The following is a 21836-nucleotide window of genomic DNA, read 5'->3' as shown; positions in this document are numbered from 1 at the left end:
ATCGGGGAAGACGGAAGATGGGAGGGCATTCCAGGCCTTTGCGGTGCGGATCAGAAAGGAAAAAGCAAAACGCTTCGTACGTGTTTATGTTATTTCAACAACGTAACGGTGCAGATTCTTTCGGTACCTCGCAATTCGATGGTAGAAAGGAGATGGTTTAACCAAATCGAATATAATATAGAAGATATACCTCTAATAAATAATATAGATACGAATATGTCTTGACTCAACTACAAATAGATAACCTTGACGTTTCAAAAGTGCTTATATTAGCCTGCTTGAAATAAATAAATTTTGAATTTTTCAATTTCGCAATAAATGCGATTTCTACTTAGCAGGGCGGGCAGTATACAGAACTAGATTATCTTTCGTACCTTTATTTATTTTATTTTATTGCATCAGACACCTTAGCCCGTATAAAAAAACACATACTTTGCGAACTTTTTACTTGATCGAATTAGAAAAATATTTATGTGTTGGATTGGATACTTCATTTATCGAGGAAGGCTATAGAAAATTACGCTACGACAAATATACGAGAAAATAGGAGCAGAGCGTAAATGAAAAAAGTTGCACAAACAGCAAAGTTTCCTTTTGAGACCTTTCAAAAGTTCTGAAAACTCCGCGGCAGTCTTGCAGTGACTATCTTTTAAGGTCGACTCACACGCGGACTAAGTATTACCTACGCCATTAAATAATAGATTTATGAAAAACGGCCGATGTCATTCTTTTTTTCGCACAATACATATTGTAAGCGTGAGATAGCGAGAAATCAACCCTTTTATAACTCTTTAATGGCGCGAGTTTTACGCACTTTACTTCATGAAGTTGGCATTTCAAGCAGAAACAAAAAAACTGGCGATCAGTAGAAATTTACCTTGTTTTCCTAGTTCTTTCTTCCACTGTTCACCCATAACGTCGCCCCGCGGTGCTGCTCGGTGACCCGGTGTACATCTGCAATCAATTATGGTTATTTTGAGTTCTGCAAATACTAACTGCCTCGTTGGAATAGTACGAAGCGGATTTCTTTCTCGATATGGTTGTAACTAGTCATCGCACAAACCCTCCCACCAGACTAGCCCAGAGAAAATTTTGATATTATATATTCCCAAATTGTCTGTGCCAGGAATCGAACCCGGCACCTGCACTTAAAACTAGAGCTCTATCTACTGCGCCACGGAGATCGTCAACATAAAGTTACATCGTCAAGAACCACTGCAAAGTGACAAGTAATATAAGTTAGTAAATAAAATAAATATAACTTTACCTGTACATTTCTGATATGTTTAGCTGTCCTTTCCTCCCTTTCACAAAAACTGGCCGAGTGTACCTGAAATTTTGAAAAAAAAACAATTAAAAAATATATTGCTATCCGGGTCGCGCTATTCCCATCACCTAGCTTATAGCCGTAAATTATGAGTAATACAAAAACCACTATCAAAAAGCTGTCGTTTAAATAAAAAGTGACTTAAATATTGAACCATTACTATTCACATCCTGTAAGCGATGTAACAAAAAATTTTATGTATATCCCATTTATTTTCATTCATATATTTCATTCGAATCCCATCACGCACTTCTTCTTCTTTTCCAAGTTATGTGCGTTTTAAGTAATTAAAATATAACTGGCTTCCACGGTGAAGGAAAACATTGTAAGGAAACCTGCATGCCTCAGAGTAAGTCTAAGTAATGTTCTACGTTGTTAATAGCTGCTGGTGGTGAAGTGCCGGGAGACCTCCTCAACCATTCGCTCCCCATGTTCAGGAAAAAAAATATTATAATAGATATGCTTTATTTCAAGCTTTTACTAAATCTACTAAAGGTACAGTTTATCTGCTTATTTAAATGTTTCAACTGACTGGTATGATAATTTAAACGTTTCAACTGACTGGTATGATAATTTAAACGTTTCAACTGACTGGTATGATAATTTAAACGTTTCAACTGACTGGTATGATAATTTAAACGTTTCAACTGACTGGTATGATAATTTAAACGTTTCAACTGACTGGTATGATAATTTAATCGTTTCAACTGACTGGTATGATAATTTAAACGTTTCAACTGACTGGTATGATAATTTAAACGTTTCAACTGACTGGTATGATAATTTAATCGTTTCAACTGACTGGTATGACAATTTAGACGTTTCAACTGACTGCAGTGGCGTGCATAGAGGGTATGCACAGTGTATGCAGATGATATAAAATGAAGAAAATCTTCTTTACAAGTTACAAAAAACTTAAGGATAGGCATTGTAAGAGTTATAAAAAGCCTACCATTAAGTATTTATTACTCGTACTGGAGATTTTCTTCATTTTATATCATCTGCATACCCTGTGCATACCCTCTATGCACGCCACTGACTGACTGGTATGATAATTTAAACATTTCATCTGACTGGTATGATAATTTAAACGTTTCAACTGACTGGTATAATAATTTTAACGTTTCAACTGACTGATATGATAATTTGAAAGTCGCATCATATTCAAGGACGACTTACCAAAAGCATATTTTCGAGATAAAATTAGCTCTCTCCCGAGGATTCTGCTTCCTTTCTATGTCGAAGTACCCCGGATCCATATTGCACTAAAAGTTCACTACGCTTTCACTTTTATTCACTTCACTTATTCACTTTTCCGACCTCAGTTCTTCCCCACATTACATTACCTGCAAAAAAATAAAAATATTAGAAGCACAAATAAATTATCATCACGAATATTTTAGTATCTTTTATTGTTGTTTCACAAATAGAGAATCTGTATTTACGGCTAAGAATTATTTTAAAGTTTTAAAGTGCCGCGATTAGATTATTTCACGTTAAATGGAGAACTAAGTTAGTTAAAGCCGTAAATTTATAAAGTGTAATTAAAGTTGGGCAGTTCTTAGTAAAAGTAGAGATTTTTGTGACAAGGCTCATCCGGAGAAGTACTATCACGATTTTTATTTCTGCAAGCAGCATTGTTCCAATGCTGTGTTCCGGTCTGAGGGGCATAGTTGCCGGTGTAATTACACGCACAAAAGGTTTACGATCCGCGCCTCAAATTGATGGACACATGGCGACTTTTTGCAGGACGTGCTCCTTGCATTCCCTCAGCCCTGTGAAGTGTTGCTCTGTTTATAGGCGACACTTTTTCACTCAAAATCAGGTACGTCAATTAGTATTATATAAAAAAAGGCTCTTCTAAATTGGAGGATTCACCACCGTCCCCCTCTACGAAAAAGAGGTGTGTTCAAAATAAATTTGGTACAAGCATACCCCCAGCTCCGCGCACACACTAAAATACAATGAATATATCATTGCGAAATCTTCAAATATATATTATTATCCAAATATACGAAATCATACGTAGGTAGGTACGTCACGCTAATACTGAACAAATACTCGTAGCATTACACAATCTGATATAATAATTTTATTGCACAATGTAATACTAGTATTATAAATGCGAAAGTATGGCTGTTAATGTTTTTTGTTACCTATGTCCACTGCAGCGATTTTGATGAAATTTGGCACATATGTTTCTCTATAGTATTTAATGACGGAGCGCAGATGTCGAACCTTAACCTGATGGTGGGTTCATAACTATCCCAATAATCAGAGCAACATTTTGCACGGCATGCAAGGAACCCATCCCACGAAGTGTCAGTGCCCTGTGCCCATCAAGTATCAACCTTAGGCGAAGGTTTTAAGCTTCATATGCCTGTAATTACCCCGGCAACCAAACCCAGAGCTCGTCCGAGGAAGTAAGTCCGCCATACTTATTTCTGCCGCCAAGCAGTATTTTTGCATTGCTGTGTTAGACAGGGTGATTACGTATCTCGCGACAGCAATGCGACAGGCGTAAATCTTGCAATCACTGCTGTCAAACGTCACTTCTGTTTATTTATTGTACGGAAAAGTTACGTTTGACAGCAATCACCTTGCCTAACACAGCAATGCAAAAATGCTGCTAGGCGGCAGAAATAAGGATGGCGTACTTACTTCCTCGCACGAGCTCTGTCACAAAAACCAAATGAACCAAGCGTATAGCGATAGACACTTATTATCCCGTTTCCGTGGAATTTTTAGAAAAACAATAAATATTTTTTATATTTTTTTATACTTATTTTATTAATTTATTTGTGTAATCTGGATGAGTATTAATGTGTAATTATTGATAAGTATTTATGTATTGATAATACACCTCACCAATCGGTTTCTCTTGGTTTTCCTAATCCTAAGGCCTGGAAGAGATCGCTACTAAGCGATTAGGCCGCCTTTTGTATCCCACTTTTAAGTTTCCTCTTGTTGTGTCCATAGTTTTTGACGTTATAGTTCTTTTGGCGCGTTAGGGAATATAAAGTGTATAAATAAAATAAATAAATAAATACGCAGATGATGTCGCGGTCTACAGCTGATGTTCTTATGAATGCTATCTATATAAGCAGGTAGCAAATGATAAGGAAAACTAAACAAAACCTGTTCTTGAGATCATATTTCGACTATTTACGATTTATGGGCAAGCCGACCTGTAGCATTACATAATTGCATCATCCTGTCAACTATAGACTTCCACTGCTGGACATCGGTACTTTGTAGGGAGTTCCAAATACCGCGGTCTTGTGTCGTTTCTACAAGCGGCTCTTTGCGACTCGTTTACTGTAATTTGTCCACCAACGGGTTTAGCGGTGCGATGTCGCTGAGTAAGCAACATATTGGGAGCCCAACATCCATCGTTTCTCCAAGCTGTGTGTCCCGCCCATTGGCACTAGGCTTCGCGAACCGTTGAGTACCTATGTATGCAATAATAACCCCACCAATCCGTTTCTCTTGATTTTCCTAATCCTAAGGTTGCCTGGGAGAGATCGCTACTAAGCGATAAGGCCGCCTTTTGTATCCTACTTTTTAAGTTTCCTCTTGTTGTGTCCATTGTTTTTTTTTCTTTTTGTTGTGTACAAATAACAGTAACTCTAATTATCCAACGGTATTTCTTAATTTGATCAAGCGATGGTACAGTGGGTAAGGCTTGAGCTTCCCTTTCGGAGGTACAGAGTTCGATCAAGCACGCAAACCTAACCTAACCTAACTTTTCGAAGCTATGTGCGTTTTAAACAATTAATATAATTTGCTTTTATGGTGGGGGAAACATCGTGAGGAAACCTGCATACCTGAGAGTTCTCCATAATGTTCTCAAGGGTGTGTAAGGGTTAATTAAGTCGACGAATCGAAGTGCCAACAGTATCACCACCGTTTACTGGGTGAAAGCTTTTTAAAAATTAAAAATGTTAAACAGTAGACTATTATTTACAACTGGAAAATATTGTTAACGTGTCCAGTTTAATTACTGATTATCAAACTTGGTATTTGATACTGAATAAATACCTACGCAGTTAAATTTTATAATAGGTCAGTAATTATAAAGGCTGAAACACATAGAACGCGTGACGGCAGCGTTTTGCGTTGCTATAAAGGCTGGTCTGCACTTATCGGAACTGCACTGTAGAGAATAAAACGTTATGTCCGTACGCAAGATCGCTAGACGGCACGACATTGTCGGTAGGGAGGTAACTAGCCACGACCAAAGCCTCCCACCAGACAAATTTATTAATATCAATCAATCCTAACTTATATTATAAAAATCGAAAGTGTTTCTGTTTGTCTTTGTGTTCTAACTAAGCAACCAATTCTATTGATTCTTGGCATACAGAAAAAACAAACTGATTCTACGGATCTGAAACGCTGTAATAAACGCAGACAAATCCGCGTTTATTACAGCGTTTTCAGATCCATCCATGCGTAGGAGCTAATACGACAATTCGAAAAACATCGTTGGTATAATAAATAAATATACTGCGACAATACACACATCGCCATCTAGCCCCCAAAGTAAGCGTAGCTTGAGTTATGGGTACTAAGATAAATGATGAATAATATACACATATATATACATTGCCGAAGATCTGTGCTTGCTTCTATCCAATATTCACTGAGACAGATTTGCTTTGGCTTAGCTTCACCTTACTAGATCAGTGTGGCGTCGCGTCGCTGCCGTGACGCGTTCTATGTGGCTCGGGCTTTAAAGTTTATCTTGTAAGTCATCGACCTACCCTCTCATACCTACTCGTGACTTATAATCTCACCACTTGCAGGATACAGCTGTTATAAATTAGCACACGCGCACACACGCACACGCATATATAGTGCTATTCGTTGTACATAATATTATGTGTATTTATATAATAAGCTAGGTAAACAAATAAATATCAAATTCAAATTCAGTATTTTGCAGAAGCATTTTACATAAGGTGTTTCAGAGTTTTAGTAGGTTTAGACATTGTATAATTGAAATGTTTGTATTAAGGTCAATATAACAGCTTCTTACATAATGCATAAAATGATAGTATATACACGGTACTTATTAAAAAGGTTTTCATAATGTTTGTCTGTCTGTTTGCTACGATTAATTTCCGTAACGGTTGGATTTTTTGTATATATATAAATAATGAAAGCGATATAGAAAGTCAAAGTATTTTTTTTAAATTTCAAATTTATATATTTCCTATTACCTTTTTTTTTTGCTGTTTAAATAATGTTTATTTTACTGTTAATTACAAAATAAACACTTTTTCTTCCTTTATTTCTAATATTATAAACGCGAAAGTATATTTTTTGTCTGAATGTCCTTCCTTTACACCCTTAACAATCAACTTGACTTTTGGCATAGAGTTAGTTGGAATATTGTGAGAGTAACAGAGGCTACTTTTATTCCTGGAAAACAAACGGTCCCGTTATTGGAAAAACCCGGTATAAACGCAGGCGAAGAATGCCGGTAACAGCTAGTAAGAAAATTCTGAGAGTGAATCACTTGATTTTTATAACGCGCCAAAAATACTTCTTTTTGCTTCAGAAACAAATCTCTTTGATAACAAAAGGCGAATTCAACCAACTAAGTTCGGAACATGTAACCTAAGACCTTTGCCATCCCACCCGCACTTTCTCCGCCACACAGTATATAAAACTAGAACACGTGCATTGATACGAGAATGTGTTTATATAAAATGACTAGTAGTTTCCTGAAACTACGTCCATTCAAACTTTCATTCTACTACCCACCCACCGCGTGGCATCGCCCGCCTGTTGCCCGTCTCCTAAAGGTTCTAGCGTGATGCTAAGTAGCGTATAGCCTACCTCAACAATAGAGCTATTAAATGCAGCAATATTTTTTGTTAATATATATATCACTTGCTTGAACGGTGAAGGAAGCAACGTGAGGAAACCTGCATGCCTGAGTGTTCAACATAATGTTCTCAAATGTGTATGAAGTTCACCAATCCGCACGGGGTGGGTGAGCGTGGCGGCCTTAACCCCTTTTCATTGTGGGAGTAAACCTGTGCCCTATAGTGGGACGGTCATAGGTTGATATGATGATTTTTATTGCAAATTTTTGTCATACGTCTTTTATACAATCGTTGAACCCATAATAAAACCCTCAGGGATAAAATTAAAAAAATATATATATAGATTACTAGCCGTTTCCAGCCCGCTTCGCTGGGCGAATTGAAAAAGGAAATAAATTACATTTTATGTTTCATTTTTATTTATTTTTTTTCATATTTTTATTCTCCTTTTTTTATTTTTGTATGAACATAAATAGGCCCCGCGGATAGAACTGTAAGCATCGATATTGTTTAGACTTACTCAAATTCCAAATTCCATCGATTTAGCCTGTATCTTTCATCCAGGTGATTTTTCTCACTAATATTTATTGTAACTTTCAATGTGCAATCATTATAACATTTCCGTGTTTTCTTCCAAAAATTAATAATAATTGACATGAAGAAAAAAATTTGAAATGAGCATTGAAAGTTTAAGTTAAAGTCATTGCAAGTCTCATATGTGAAGTTGAAATCTGTCTAGGTTCAAGTGCGACGAATTTTCTGTTAACTAAAATTTTCTCCGTGACATCAATTTTTTATAGAAAATTAATTGTGCATGTTTTTTATGAATTCTATTGGAATAAGTTACTAAATGTCTTTTCCACATCTCATGTGCTTGGAAAATGCATTCATTTTAATCTGTTACATTTCCGCGATCCCGCAATAAAAGAATTCGTCGGTTATGTAGTCTGCAAAAGTAAAATGAATGTAAAATTCTTTGTCCGTTGATTGGATAGCTACATGTAAAGTTAAGTTTTTGAAACCTCTCAATGATTTTTTCTCCGCTGCCAAAAAGACGATTGTTGTAAGGAAATACACGAATATCCCTACATACACGAAGCACCCCACCAAATTTGGAGTCTGTAGAAGTTACAGGTTAGAAATAAAAATTTTAGATTTTAACACCCACCCCCGCAATTCCTGTCGGAAGTAGACTTTATTGAAATCCATTTTGAGATGTTCATTATGTGAATAATAAAAGATTCCTACCATATTTAGAATTTTTAGAAGCTATATTTCGAAATTGAAATTTTTTATTGTTTATTGTTACCCACCCCCGCGAACCTTATTGGAGGTGATTCATTGTAAAATCCGCTCGAAGATAATTTTTATATTACATATAGAACACTCTCACTAAATTTGGAGTCTATAGGAGCTATCGCTTGGAAATAGAAAATTTTCATTGTTAACGCCCCCGCAATCTTCTTTGGGGTGGGATATCGTAAAATTTGTTCATAAATCATTTTTACATCACTTATAGAAAATTCCTACAAAATTTGGAGCTTGTAGATTCCTACCAAATTTGAAGTCTATAGGAGCTATAGTTTAAAAACGGGAATTGTTCATTGTTAACGCCCCCGCAATCCCCTTTGGGGAATGAATTTCTTAAAATCTATTCATAGCTGACCTCTACATAGCAAAAGTAATATTCCTACCAAGTTTCACGTTTCTAAGTCTTATGGTTCCCGAGATTTCGTGGTGAGTGACTATATAGATGGGAATTCTTCGATTATCATCGAAATTTTTAACTTTTTATCGGGCTATTTTAAAATTTTCTTACATACAAAACTTACTCCTGACAATTCTGAAGATAAAAAAAATGCCCAATTGGTCCAGCCGTTCTCCACTACCGTGCGTAGATTCTTAGCTGAATGTAAAAAACCATAATCCGTTTAATACACTCTGTTGAAATCCATGAAAACAAAAGAATCAAGAGAAAATGCTTATCTTTTGTTTTTATTAGCGGGATAAATGTTCATAAAAGTAAAACAGCAATAAAAAAAAAAAGGAATGTTGGAATTCAAAAAATAGATAGCCATAAACCATCTAGGAAAAATTTCGCATCGAATGGTGGTAGTTTCATGTCGATACGATCAGTGGTTTAGGCGTGATTGAGCCTCAAACGAAGACCATTTTCATTATATATATATATATATAGATAGATAATAGGCTTCCTAAAGAATCAGGCTTTATGGCTGATTTTTTGAAATACGACTGGAAGTTCCAAAGATTAGAGCGATCAAACAAACAAACTCATCTTCTTTATTAATAGATTCGAGATAGATGTTATACACGTGCAACAGATACATCATTGGTCACAATGTCACAGGCAGTATGTCGACCTCGCAACGTGACAAAGTAAATGAGACAAAAGTTGTTACACATGTGAAATGCCTAATCATCGCAATTTATTTTCAGACGTGATGGAAACGTTTACTTACTTACGTTGTTGACAATTTATCTATTCATTATTTTTTTTTTACTACACTACAAGTTATTGCAATCTCAGTTGGTGATAACTGATAAGTGATTATGCAGTCAGATGCAATTGCTTAAAATGTTTTTCATACCACTAACCGGAACGTTATATAGCTTTTTATGGGTATGAGAGTGGATTGCATATATATGTGTCTTTGTGTGTGTGTGTGTGCGCGCGGCGAATTTATAATAAATATAGGGAAATTTTTGGTACATTTCATTATTGCAATTCTCTTAGGTATCTATATTTTTTTTTTGGATTAGTTCTAGCCTATGGTATTTTGGGATAATTTAGCTTTCGATAGCTAGATAATTTGAAATTCGGTGTAAACAAACAAACAACAAAATTTTAGTATAGGTATTAGTATAAAATAGGAAAGTAAGGTACATCAGAAAGGAGGGTTAGGCCTTAAGAACCTCTTTTCACAGTTGAGTGAGTAGACTGAATAAAAGATACGACGAAGTCCTGACTGACACTAATGACTAAGTCATAAAATCACTGAATCCCATCAAAATTTAAAGTATATTCTTTGACGTCATGTCCAACCTTCACGCTGAGCGACTCTTCACAAATTCAAGCATAAAATCAACTTCATTCATGATATTCAATTATAATGTAAATTTGGAAAAAATAATCCCTATTTGGCAGTCTTTAGGATTTATATTAGCTTGCATTCCAAACTCTTTTTCTTTCAGCCTGGATTCGCATTACTGGTAAATATAAAGATGCATTTTTATTGGTGAAGTAAAACTCCTTTAGGCACGAGTAGGGAGTAACCCAGATTTTTTTCTGACGGAAGTAACGCTTACGTCTGTGTAGTTTCCGCTATTTGAAAATAATAATTTCGATTGGTCGTAAGTATATGTCATATACTCCACGCTTCTTGACTTGAACGCCAGCTAGTGGCAAATACCATAATCAATAAGGATTATTTCTTTCCAATATTTTCAAACGGATCAATTGTGAATAGCAAAGTGACTAAAAATTCAACAGTGTTAAAAAATATATTTTAAATTGCATAGTTTTTTAAAAATCTCTAATTATACTTCAGGGCGCGATTTTGATCCACTTTAAACGGACAGATTTCAAAAAGTATTTGGAAAACAAACGGTTCCCAGGGTAAAATACCGTAATTGACGCGCGCGAAAAAACGCGGGCGACAGATAGTAAAGAATATTTTACGAATTATTATCTCATGTGACTCAATGGCACACTCATCGCCACTTAACTCCGACCTTGTACCTTTTAGTTATCAAACAAAGATAACATTTATCTATTCGATATATTCACAAAGGGTTTTATAAAGCGTAGTTAGAACTGCCACGATGGTCTCGTGGTTAGCATGTTTAATATGGGTAAGGAGGAACTGAGTTCGACTCCCGAGTAGGACTAAAAAAAAATGTTATATTCCTCTACAAGTTAGCCCTAGACCGGTCAAACAGATAAAATATTATTCATTGACCTAACAATTATTCATTGTAAAGTAAACATCTACCGAGGATGCTCCGGTTGTCGAAACGAAACGTGCGTAGTGGGTACATTACCGAAGATGTGAAGAAAACATAAATTACACCATACAGATTCTCCTGCTTTTCGTGGAGTATAGCAAATTAAGCTTAATTTTCATAATAAATAATGGAATTCCGCAAAGTAGCGCCTGCTTCTATCCAATAGATAAAATATTTATAACTGATCATTAACCAAAATTTACCGGCAAATTTAAAGTGGTACAAAAAAGTTTTTTAGTACTCAAACAATAGTGTTAACTATATTAAAATAATACTGATTAAAGTGGTAGTTTTCGGTGGGACTTATAAAGAGGTGAAAGAAAGGGCCATGGATAGATTGTAGCTTGGCGTATGCATAAAGCAGGCAGGCAGATGGCATAAAATGGAAAAATCCTTAAAATATAAGAGTTACTTATATCAACAAATTAGGATAGGCAACGCTTTGCGCATGTATGAAGTGCACGCCACTGTGGATAGAGAAGTTTGGAGACTGCACCGAGAAGAACTTAGCTCTTAAGTTACAAAAGAAGAAACGGCACTGTGTTTTTGAACCATGTCAGATGTGCAACAGATGACTTAAAACTCAACGCGTCGTGGGTCACAGAAGTCATAAAGTTAACGTATCATATCAAGGTGAATAAGAATATATTTAATAGAAATAACTATACCGTGCAAATATTATGTATTTGCACAGTTTGTCTTTATTGCAATTGTGTTTGTTTGCGTATAAAGCGATTTACAGTTGCTAGTTTAATTATTTGCTCTTATACGTGTACCTATTTGTGTTGTTGATAAGAAATTGTGGTGAAACAAAGGTCCGCGAAAATGATAACACTTAATTTAGATGTTACAAATACGGTGTAAGTAATCTGCTGTACATTATAACTATCTGTTGACGGCGTACGTTTATACAAATTCTTTGGACACCGTTTGTTTTTGTGGGCCTGTTACTCTCCGACCTTTCAGCTAATTCTATGCCAAGAATCATGTCAATTCGTTGCTTAGTTAGGGCATGAAGGAAAGACAAACAAACAAATACACTTTCGGATTTATAATGTTACTAGCTTCTGCCCGCAACTTCGACTGCACGGACTTCAGGTCTAAGTTTCGCGCGTTAACAATTTTTAATCTTACTACGGGAAATATTTGAGAGATCGGTATAGAAAGTCCTTTTCAATAGTAAAGGTGATATGCATACCAAATTTCAAAGTTCTCTGCCCGTGGCTTAGCTCGTAAACAATTTTCAATTTTCCTACGGGAACTACTTAAGAAATCGGGATAAAAGATAGCCTATGTTCTTTTCCATGCACGCCAAATTTCATCCCAATCCGTTCAGCCGTTTTTGCTTGATTGTGTAACAAACATCCACACTTTCACATTTATAATATTAGTAGGATAAAGTTACCTATGTTACTCTCGGTCCTTTCAGCTACCTCTATGCCAAGAATCATGTTGATTGGTTGCCTAGTTAGGGCGTGAAGGAAAGACAAACAAACAAACACACTTTCGCATTTATAATATTAAAGTAAGGATGAGAGTTGACGAATTTAGTTATCGCCATCAACTCACTACTATGTCATATTTTACATGTAATTTACGCATCAAAAGTGCCATCTATGTGCCTATTTCAATAAAGAAATATTCTACTTTGACTTTGACTATGATAAGGTTGCTTCGATCTCTTGCAAGACAGAATAATGTTTGTAAAATTGTTGAACGTTTATTTTGAGCAACTGCTGAGTTTCCTGCCGGCTTCCTCTTGCTAGAATCTGCCTGTGAAGTCACTAAGTATATACAGACAGACTTCACGTTTCAAAAGTGCTTATATTCGGTAAAACACCTTTTCAAAACACTTCTAGGGCAAAGTATATGTAAAACGTGCTGCCAAGCTATTTAGAGTTCTGGTACGATGCCGCGATTAACCGATTAGGGGTAAAGGTTTCATACTACCGCGTTATCCCTAACAGGTTAGTCCACTACGGTAGAGTAGGTAAGGTACGGTAGAGCTATGTCTTTAACTCTTTTATATATCTTATCTCATCCAGAGTGCCTAGTGTGAGATTCTTCTACCTACGTTGATTTATACAATCGCATAAAACTAGAATTGGAATGGGGGGGGGGGGGGGAAATTTCGGATTCCACTTTCTAAGTTACGTGCGTTTTATGCAATAAAAATATCACTTGCTTCAACGGTGGAGGAAAACATCTCCAGTAAACCTGACTGAGAGTTCTCCATAATGTTCTCAAAGGTGTATGGAGTCCAACAATCCACACTGGGCCAGTGTGGTGGACAACGGCCTGCAACCCCTTCTCATTTTTGCCTGTAGTGGACCAGCACGGCTATGCTGGCTGAGCAGGAGACAATTATCATCCTGGGGAAAGGATAAAAAATAATATTCTCCTACAGCTTTATCAACTTCCAGAGCAATGGCGCACAAGTGGAAATAATATCCAAATAATATATGTGTAATAATAAACGGGGGTAAAGTTCTCCTATTCCATGTTCCCGTGCTTTAGCAGGTGGACACGTTAACATGTCCACATCGACATGTCCGATTATATCCAACATCTATTGGTCAGTCTGGGAAACCGTACCATCACTAGATGGAGCTATTTCAATCCCCTATAATTTGTAGCTAACTTTCACGCGATCGAATAAGTATACGTAGTTGGAAAACCACTCACACGGCACCCCGATCACATTCGAACACATATTGTTTGTAACACCGAACGTTCTAGAGGGGTCTTGTTACAAGGTTCAGCTGTATTTGTAACATCAGCATATACAACGATGAATGGAGGAAACTGGAATTGTTTTGATAACAACGTGTTTGGCCTCCCCTATATCATTTGAGCCAGCTTACGTTTATTTTCCATAGCAGGAAACAAGTCAATCGAAGTGTACTTCTTTAATACATACATACAATGAAAGCGACGCCGAGTGATTTTCGGTAGCGGAAAAACTTATGGTTTCGCATCACCGATGACCTGAACATGTCCGTGATACTGCCAGACTAGCGACACGTAGTATAGCAGCTTGTGTAATGTATCCGATGGATACAAAGCGAAATACTGATATGATACTTTAAACTTTAAACTATGTTTTTGTGTATTTATGTCTTCTTTGTATTAGTACAAACACATACTCTATAGTCGACTTTATCATATTCGTCTTTGACGTTATGGATTGCTTTGGGAGGCATTGGCCGTTGCTAGTTACCGCCTTACCAACAAAGACGTGCCGCTGAGCGATTTAGCGTTCCGGTACGATGACGCGTAGAAACCGATCTGGGATATGGGTTTAATATAACTGCCATACTGCTAACGTGGCAGTTTAGCCTGTTAGCACTTAGACTGCATCATCAAGTGAGGTTGCAGTCGTGGTCGATTGATTGTGGTCGTATGGGAGCACACGACACAACTTCCAGTGCAAACCTCAAACACGAATGATGTCGGGTGCTAACACTAAGAAATCTTGCATTTTATATTATATAAAACTAAAGTTCTGTGCGCAGACGCAAGTAAACACTTGATTATATTTTATTGCTTAAACACTTTACTACGAAAAAACTAAGCACAAAAAAACCTACGATTAAATGACAAAAACTGGTAAAGTACCGTCACGCGTCTCGAGTAGCCAAAGACTCACAGAGAGCGCACAATCAACTAGCGACAGCGAACGCGTCAGCGTATGCGACGTAGATCATAGAGTTCACACTTACTAGATTTCACAAACGCGCAAGAGATGTAATATCACGTCTGATCGACTTGTTTATTTTCGTGTGTTTGTGACATCATACGAGTGTATGTATGGGCAGGAGACAAAAAGCTTATCCCCCGATTATAACCTGACAAGGGATAAAATTAACATGCCCATCTGCCGAAGCACGGCAACAGGAAATAGAAGACGAGTTTATCTCTCTTCATTATTATTCATAATATTGATGATGATATCATCATCCACACATTACCGGCCCACTGCAGGGCACGGGTCTCCTCTCAGAATGAGAAGGGGTTTACCACCAGTGGCGTGCACTTTATACATGCACAAAAGCACTGCAAACCCTAAACTTGAAATATAGCCCATATAAGAGGATGTTAGGATTATTTCCATTTTATGCAAGTTTCCTGCTGTATGCATACACTGGTAAGAAACCCAGTGCACGCCAAAAACCAAGTGCGGATTGGTAGACATCGCACGCCGTTGTGAACGAAGAGAACTCTCAGGCATGCAGGTTTCTTCATGGTGTTTTTCTTTCGACTGTAAAAAACTGCGTAATGTGAGCGGTACGTGCCTGAGCTCGCCGCTCACCGCTTACACATAGGTATATAATTTGGATATTATTTCGACTCGTGCACCAATGCTTGGAGAGCTCTTCCCCCGAAAACTATAACTGATATAAAGCTTTATGAAACTACAATGTGGATTGGCGCAGTTGGTGTACCAACAGTTTTTCAAATTCAAATTCATTTATTTTAAGTAGGTAGACTTGTAAGTGCTTATACACTTTTGAAACGTCAAGTATGTATGTTTTTAGTGACTGATTTAGGCAGATTCTACCGAGAAGAGCCGGCAAGAAACTCAGTAGTTGCTCTTTTCCAACACTAACATTTACAATCATTTTTCTATCTTGCGGGAGATGGGAGCGAGGCTGGCTGCTTCCAATCTACCTTGTCATTGAGGAATTCATCAAATGTATAGTATTAGATGTGTGATGACCCCCTGTATTAGATGTGTATTTACACATTATTTAAATGTATGTATTGGTAGGTCAAGAATTACCGTACCTTTGCCTTTTTACAATCTTACTTGGTAGAAAGCGGAGTTTGCAAGGAGTGTTCTAGACAAATTTATACCGCGGGCAGTTGTCTCACTGTATTAAACAGGGTGAATTCTTCAAGAAGGCGTGCATGGCCATGTACGAATCTATAAGGAGTAGCGCAAAGCACACAAAGGAGTCTCGGGCCAGATTTCGATGAAAAGTAAAGACGCGCCATTGGATTTTTGAAAAAAATAATGATAATTTTGAATAAAAGAAAACACACACTGTACTTACTCGTATTATCAACATTTTTATAGCAATAAGGAACGAATTATGGGGAATGAGTATGACATACGGCAAACTTAAGGAAAGACCTCTTTTTAAAACTACTACGAAAAACCCTACGAACAAAAAAACCTACGATCAAATGACAAAAACTAGTAGTTCCGTCACGCGTCTTGAGTAGCCATAAACTTTAAATGAGCGCACATACCACTAGCGACAGCGAACGCAGCAGCCTATGCGACATAGAGTTAACACCGATTTAATATTACAAACGACGTAAATCGTTGAATGGTAGATACAATTCGTTATTGCGTTTTTTAATGTATGCAATTAAAATATAGCTTGCTTTAACTGTGAAGCAAAACATGGTGAAGAAACCCGCATGCCAAAGAGAGAGGAATTCTAATGTAAGAACATTGTAAATAATATTATAATATAATTAATTTTTAAGTCAAGTCAGTTAACCAATCCGCACTCGGCCAGCGGGGTGGACTACGCCCTAAACCCTTCCTGTGGGCCGGCAAATGGTTTGGTAATGTGGATGCTGAAGTATTGTCTGTGTGTCAGTATCTGTTATCACAGTTTTGAATGAGATATCGTAGGTAGAGCTTGGGTCCTCTAAACTGCTCCAATCGAGATAGGCAGGCTAATATATAAGGCTAAATTCAAAAGGGGTACCAGGACTCCAGCCATAAAGAGTAGCACTATTACTCAATTTAGAGAAATGATAATAATTATAGAACGTGTTAAAGAAAACCGAAATAATACTTCACGTGCTTAGAGGTCGGTCGGTACATTATATAATGTCTTCGAAACCGCAAACCTTAAAGTTTTTGAGTAAACCACTGCCATAGTTTTTACTGAAGGAAATCAGTTACAGCCCTAAGATCATATGCAAAATTAAAATTATGTGACTCCTGTCACTTTATTAGGTACTATGCGCGTGTCGGTCTTTTATCTTCAATAGGGTTGTCATAAGTAAACACTTGACAATGTTTGGAATTAGTTTGTATGGAAAAATAAATATGCTTCTCTTGATTTTATATTTTTACGGAGCGATTCCTTATGAAGCAATATACTTATGCATCCTTCTACATTATTTCGTTATTCGGGTACACGTTGTATATACCAAGGTAATTCCCTAGCTATAAAAAGATGACCTCGGGAAGACACACAAACTGAAATGTGGGTGTTGAACCTCATGGCGCTATCACGCTTTCTTAGCGGAGGTCCTCTAAACAAAAATTAGCAAGAGATGCGCATGCGCAAGCCTAAAATGTCCTCTTCTTAAATTAATCTGTCTGAAGTTCGTTCAAGTAATTGTTTGTCTTGCGTGCAATAAAGTGTTTAATTTACTTGTCCATTTTAAAAGGTACTTAGTAAATTAATCACGCAAATCGACCAAGAAGCCTTAGAGAAATCTGTGTACCTTAAATATTATAAAAAATAATATTCCGCTATCGCGAGTCACTGTGAGCACGCAATATTTAGTGCCTGTTCACAGTGACTAAATAATAGATAAAAAGTGATTATTTACAAGTAATGTATATTTGTCTATACCGGTTATATACCAGAAAGAGTAGAAGTGGTCCACTGTGTAAAGAAAACCCTTAAACAGTAGAAAAACAGACGATTATCCGGAAATAGATATTTAACTAGGTATATAAAGAAAATTAACAGAAAACCCGAAAGACAATATAGTATAATAAAGAAAATTGCTATTGGATAGAACTTTGCGGAAATCCATAATCTATCTATCTCTCTATCTATCTATATATATAAACGAGAAAGTGTGTGGGTATGTTCCGTAAAGGCTCCGAAACGGCTGGACCGATTTCAATGAAACTTTCAGGGAATCTTCGGATTGACCTGGCGAGTAATCCTGTAAAGTTTGGTGACGATCGGAGCACTCCTATTTTTGAACTGTCAAACTGTCAAATACAGCTTTTATTTACTATGATGATATTCTATTGTTGGGCTTACATGAGTGTAGATAATGATCTTCAGCCGCTCGAGAAGAGAATAGAGGAGAATGAATACGGAGAGAAATAAATGATTTAATATATTATGAGACTTAAATTAAAAATTTAATGATGTAAGTTTATTGTTTAAATAAAATAAAGCAAATTCTAGCCCGGCGAAGCGGGCTGGGTACGTAAGTATATTATGAAAATTTGCTATACTTCGCGAACAGCAGGAAGAATCTGTATGGTGTAATTTATAATTTCTTCAATCCGTATACTCCAAATGGAAGGGTAGGGGGTAGGGGTACGAAATTTTTCACTAACGATTATTCATTTGTAAAGTCAACATATCCTGAGGATGCTCGGTTTCGGAGCAAAACGTGCGTAGAGGGTACATTGCCGAAGATCTGTCTGGAGTACTAGAAAAGGGCATGTACTTTATATACCGATCACTCAAATTGTTCCCGTGGTAGGATTAAAAAAGTCCACGCAGACGAAGTCGCGTGCAGAAGCGTGCACGCTTTAGTCCTAGCAGGTTAGCCCGCTACCATCTTAGACAGCGTCATCATTTAACCACTTGGGTAAAATTGGAATTGACGAAATTGTACCCGGACAAACTAGACTTCAAGCTATAATTTAATTTTATTCCACTACAAGTTAGCCCTTGACTGCAATCTCACCTGGTGGTAAGTGATGATGCAGTCTAAGGTGGTAGCAGTCTAACCTGTTAGGGAGCATGGTAGTCATATCCCTAATCGGTTTTAACGCGACATCGCGTCATCGGAACACTAAATCGCTAGCCACTGCCAAAGCCAAAATATTGAACCAGACAAAATATTTATTTTAATATCGACTGTAACTTGTAAGTATCGTGAGCAGGTACGTTTTTCTTGCTTAGCTTAGGCACAATTTTACGTATAATGTACTAGCTGCTGCCCGCGACTTCGTCTGCGTTTGATTTTGTTTTTTGATGTGGCATTCAATTTAGTTGTAGTTCTAAAAAATTTAAAGTATTCAGTATCGCTAAGGCTTAAATGAGGGGTTTGCTGATGTCCGCTGAGGAGTACTGTCCTTTATCTCCAACCACATTCATCAGATCTACACAAAGTTTGGGCAAAATTAAACACATATTATAAACTCTATAGTACAAAAATAATTATTTTTAATCGGTTATAATCTGCGGAGTTACGGTGTAAAATCGTCCAAAACTTTCATCCCCTCTCCCAAAGGAACCGAGCTTAATATCGGTATAAAAAGTATTCTATATTACTTCTAACACTTCCAAGAATATGTGTACAAAGTTTCAGGAGGATCGGTTAAGTAATTTTTGCGTGAAAGCGTAACAAACAAACTTACATTGACATTTTTAATATTAGTAGGGATAGGGATACAGACAAGAACCCTCCACTCTTTAATTATAAATAATTGCTTGACGTCATGACCTCGCCGCGGCCATTTTCGGACATAGCAACCGATCGATACAAAGCGACAAGAACTAGTAAAAAGTTATTACTCAACTCGTTCATTCGTCCTTTGCTTATTATGTCCTATTGCTGGGTAAAGGACACCTATTTCAAAAAATTGGAGCATTAACCCACCACGATGCCCCACTGCGGATTCGCGGAATTTAGCGATTGTTATCACATAGGCTTCTTTTTCTTCCCCTTATCCCATACAGGGGACTTCATACATGCACAAAAGCACTGCATACCCAAATTATTTTATATAGCTCGTATTAAAGGGGAATTTTGCCATTTTATGCCATGCACCTACATGAAGTAGGTAGGCATACCCTGGTCAAAAACCCTCTGTGCACGCCGCTGATCCCATAGTACGTATATAGTTCGTCTTTTCACTTTATTTCAGAGTGTACATTAAAGAATTAAAACAAAGAAAGTATCCCATTAGAACGGTAAAGCAGTGGCGCGCAGTTCATACATGCACAAAAGCACTGCCTACCCTAAATTTTTTCAATAACTCTTACAAAAGGAGGATTCATCCATCCACACTAGACATATCTTCAGCAATGTACCCTCTACGCACATTGCGCTCCGAAACCGGTTCATCCTCAGGAGATGTTGACTTTACAATGAATTGTAATTGTTAAGAAGTATAAGAATTGAAGAATTTATAAATTACAACATACAGATTCTCCTGCCTTTCGCGGAGTATACCAAATTAAGCTTAATTTTCATAATAATTATATGTAAACCATTCAATACATTAAATATCAATTATTATTGCATTTGTTTAAGTTCTAATCAATTGAATAAAATAACTAGAACCTATCAAGTTTTTGTAATAAAAAGTTTAATTATTTACCCACTTTACGAAATTACTGCATCGATTACTGTAACACTAACATAAAATATCTAGCACATATCAACTTATAGCTATCTACTACCTATTAGTTGATACAACCCAGCCGGCCAGTTACACTGGGCGCCAAGCAAACGGATTTTCAAAACCAAATTTGGATTTGCCAGTCACCTTCGCTCACAAATCCAGTATTAGTTGACGGGCGGACGTTAAAAACGCTCACATTATCAATCGATATGTGCCAGATACTTTATTAAATTGATCAGCATTTTATTAAATAATTTGTTGAAGTTTTCAAGAAATAATTAAAATTGTATTTCTTTCAGCGCGTATGTTATGTGACTTGACGGCCGATTGGTGCAGTGGGCAGCGACCCTGCTTTCTGAGTCCAAGGCCGTGAGTTCGATTCCCACGACTGGACAATATTTGTGTGATGAACATGAATGTTTTCAGTATCTGGGTGTTTATCTATATATTATAAGTATTTATGTATATTATTCATCAGTTATCTTAGTACCCATAACACAAGCTACGCTTACTTTGGGACTAGATGACGATGTTTGTATTGTCGTAGTATATTTATTTATTTATTTATTATTGTGTCGGAACGTATTTTAATAAATCAATATGGGTGCATTAGCGATACACTTCAATCTTCTTTAGAGACTCCGACGGCGCAAAGGTACCTCTTTAAAGGCTATAACATAAACAGGAGACAAAAAATATATCCCCAAAATAATCCCCTTGTCAAGGGATATACTTGAGGGATAAATTAACGTGTCCACCTGACAAGCACGGCAACAGGAAATGGGAGAAGTTTACCCCCGTTTATTATTACACATTTGTTACTAAGATGTTATTTCCACCTGTGCGCCCATGGTTTGAGTTTGTAATGCTGTGGGAGAAACTACAATTTTGTCCTTTTCCTTTGGAGAAAATGTCTCTTGCCTAAGCTAGCCGTGCAGGAGGTAACTTTTCGTCGTCGGAATCTCTAAGGAAGACTGAAGTAATACAACGTGTAACGGAACTCCAAAATACTGTTGAAGGGTGCATAAGTATATTTCATGAGGAATCACCCTGTTAAAATATTAAATCAAAGAAGCATATTTATTTTTCCACACAAACTACTTCAAAACATTTTCAAGTGTTTACTTATGGCAACCCTATTGAAGATAAAAGACCGACACGTGCATAGTAACTACGCTACTTTTGCATGTGATGTTAGGGCTGTATCTGATTTCTTTCAGTAAATTGATGGCAATGGTTTACTGAAACACTATTAGCGTTTCGGTTTCACTGAAAAGTCTCAGAGACA

At 36.9% G+C, this 21836-nt stretch overlaps 1 protein-coding gene across 1 annotated transcript in view; it reads right to left on the bottom strand.

Moving 5' to 3' along the window:
* Nucleotides 1-21836, bottom strand: part of LOC120627873 (probable multidrug resistance-associated protein lethal(2)03659) — a 63196-nt gene that overhangs the window by 34167 nt on the left and 7193 nt on the right. Inside the window, exons 2-4 of the mRNA XM_039895989.1 lie at nucleotides 2507-2673; nucleotides 1268-1330; nucleotides 878-954 (exon numbers count right to left, since the gene is read on the bottom strand). Of these exons, the coding sequence (XP_039751923.1) occupies nucleotides 878-954; nucleotides 1268-1330; nucleotides 2507-2586 (220 nt within the window). The 5' untranslated portion in view covers nucleotides 2587-2673. The remainder of the gene's footprint in view (nucleotides 1-877; nucleotides 955-1267; nucleotides 1331-2506; nucleotides 2674-21836) is intronic.

Source organism: Pararge aegeria, chromosome 12 (assembly GCF_905163445.1).
Source record: "Pararge aegeria chromosome 12, ilParAegt1.1, whole genome shotgun sequence".
In the NCBI taxonomy this organism is placed as follows: domain Eukaryota; kingdom Metazoa; phylum Arthropoda; class Insecta; order Lepidoptera; family Nymphalidae; genus Pararge; species Pararge aegeria.
This window is presented reverse-complemented; position numbering and strand designations above follow the sequence as displayed.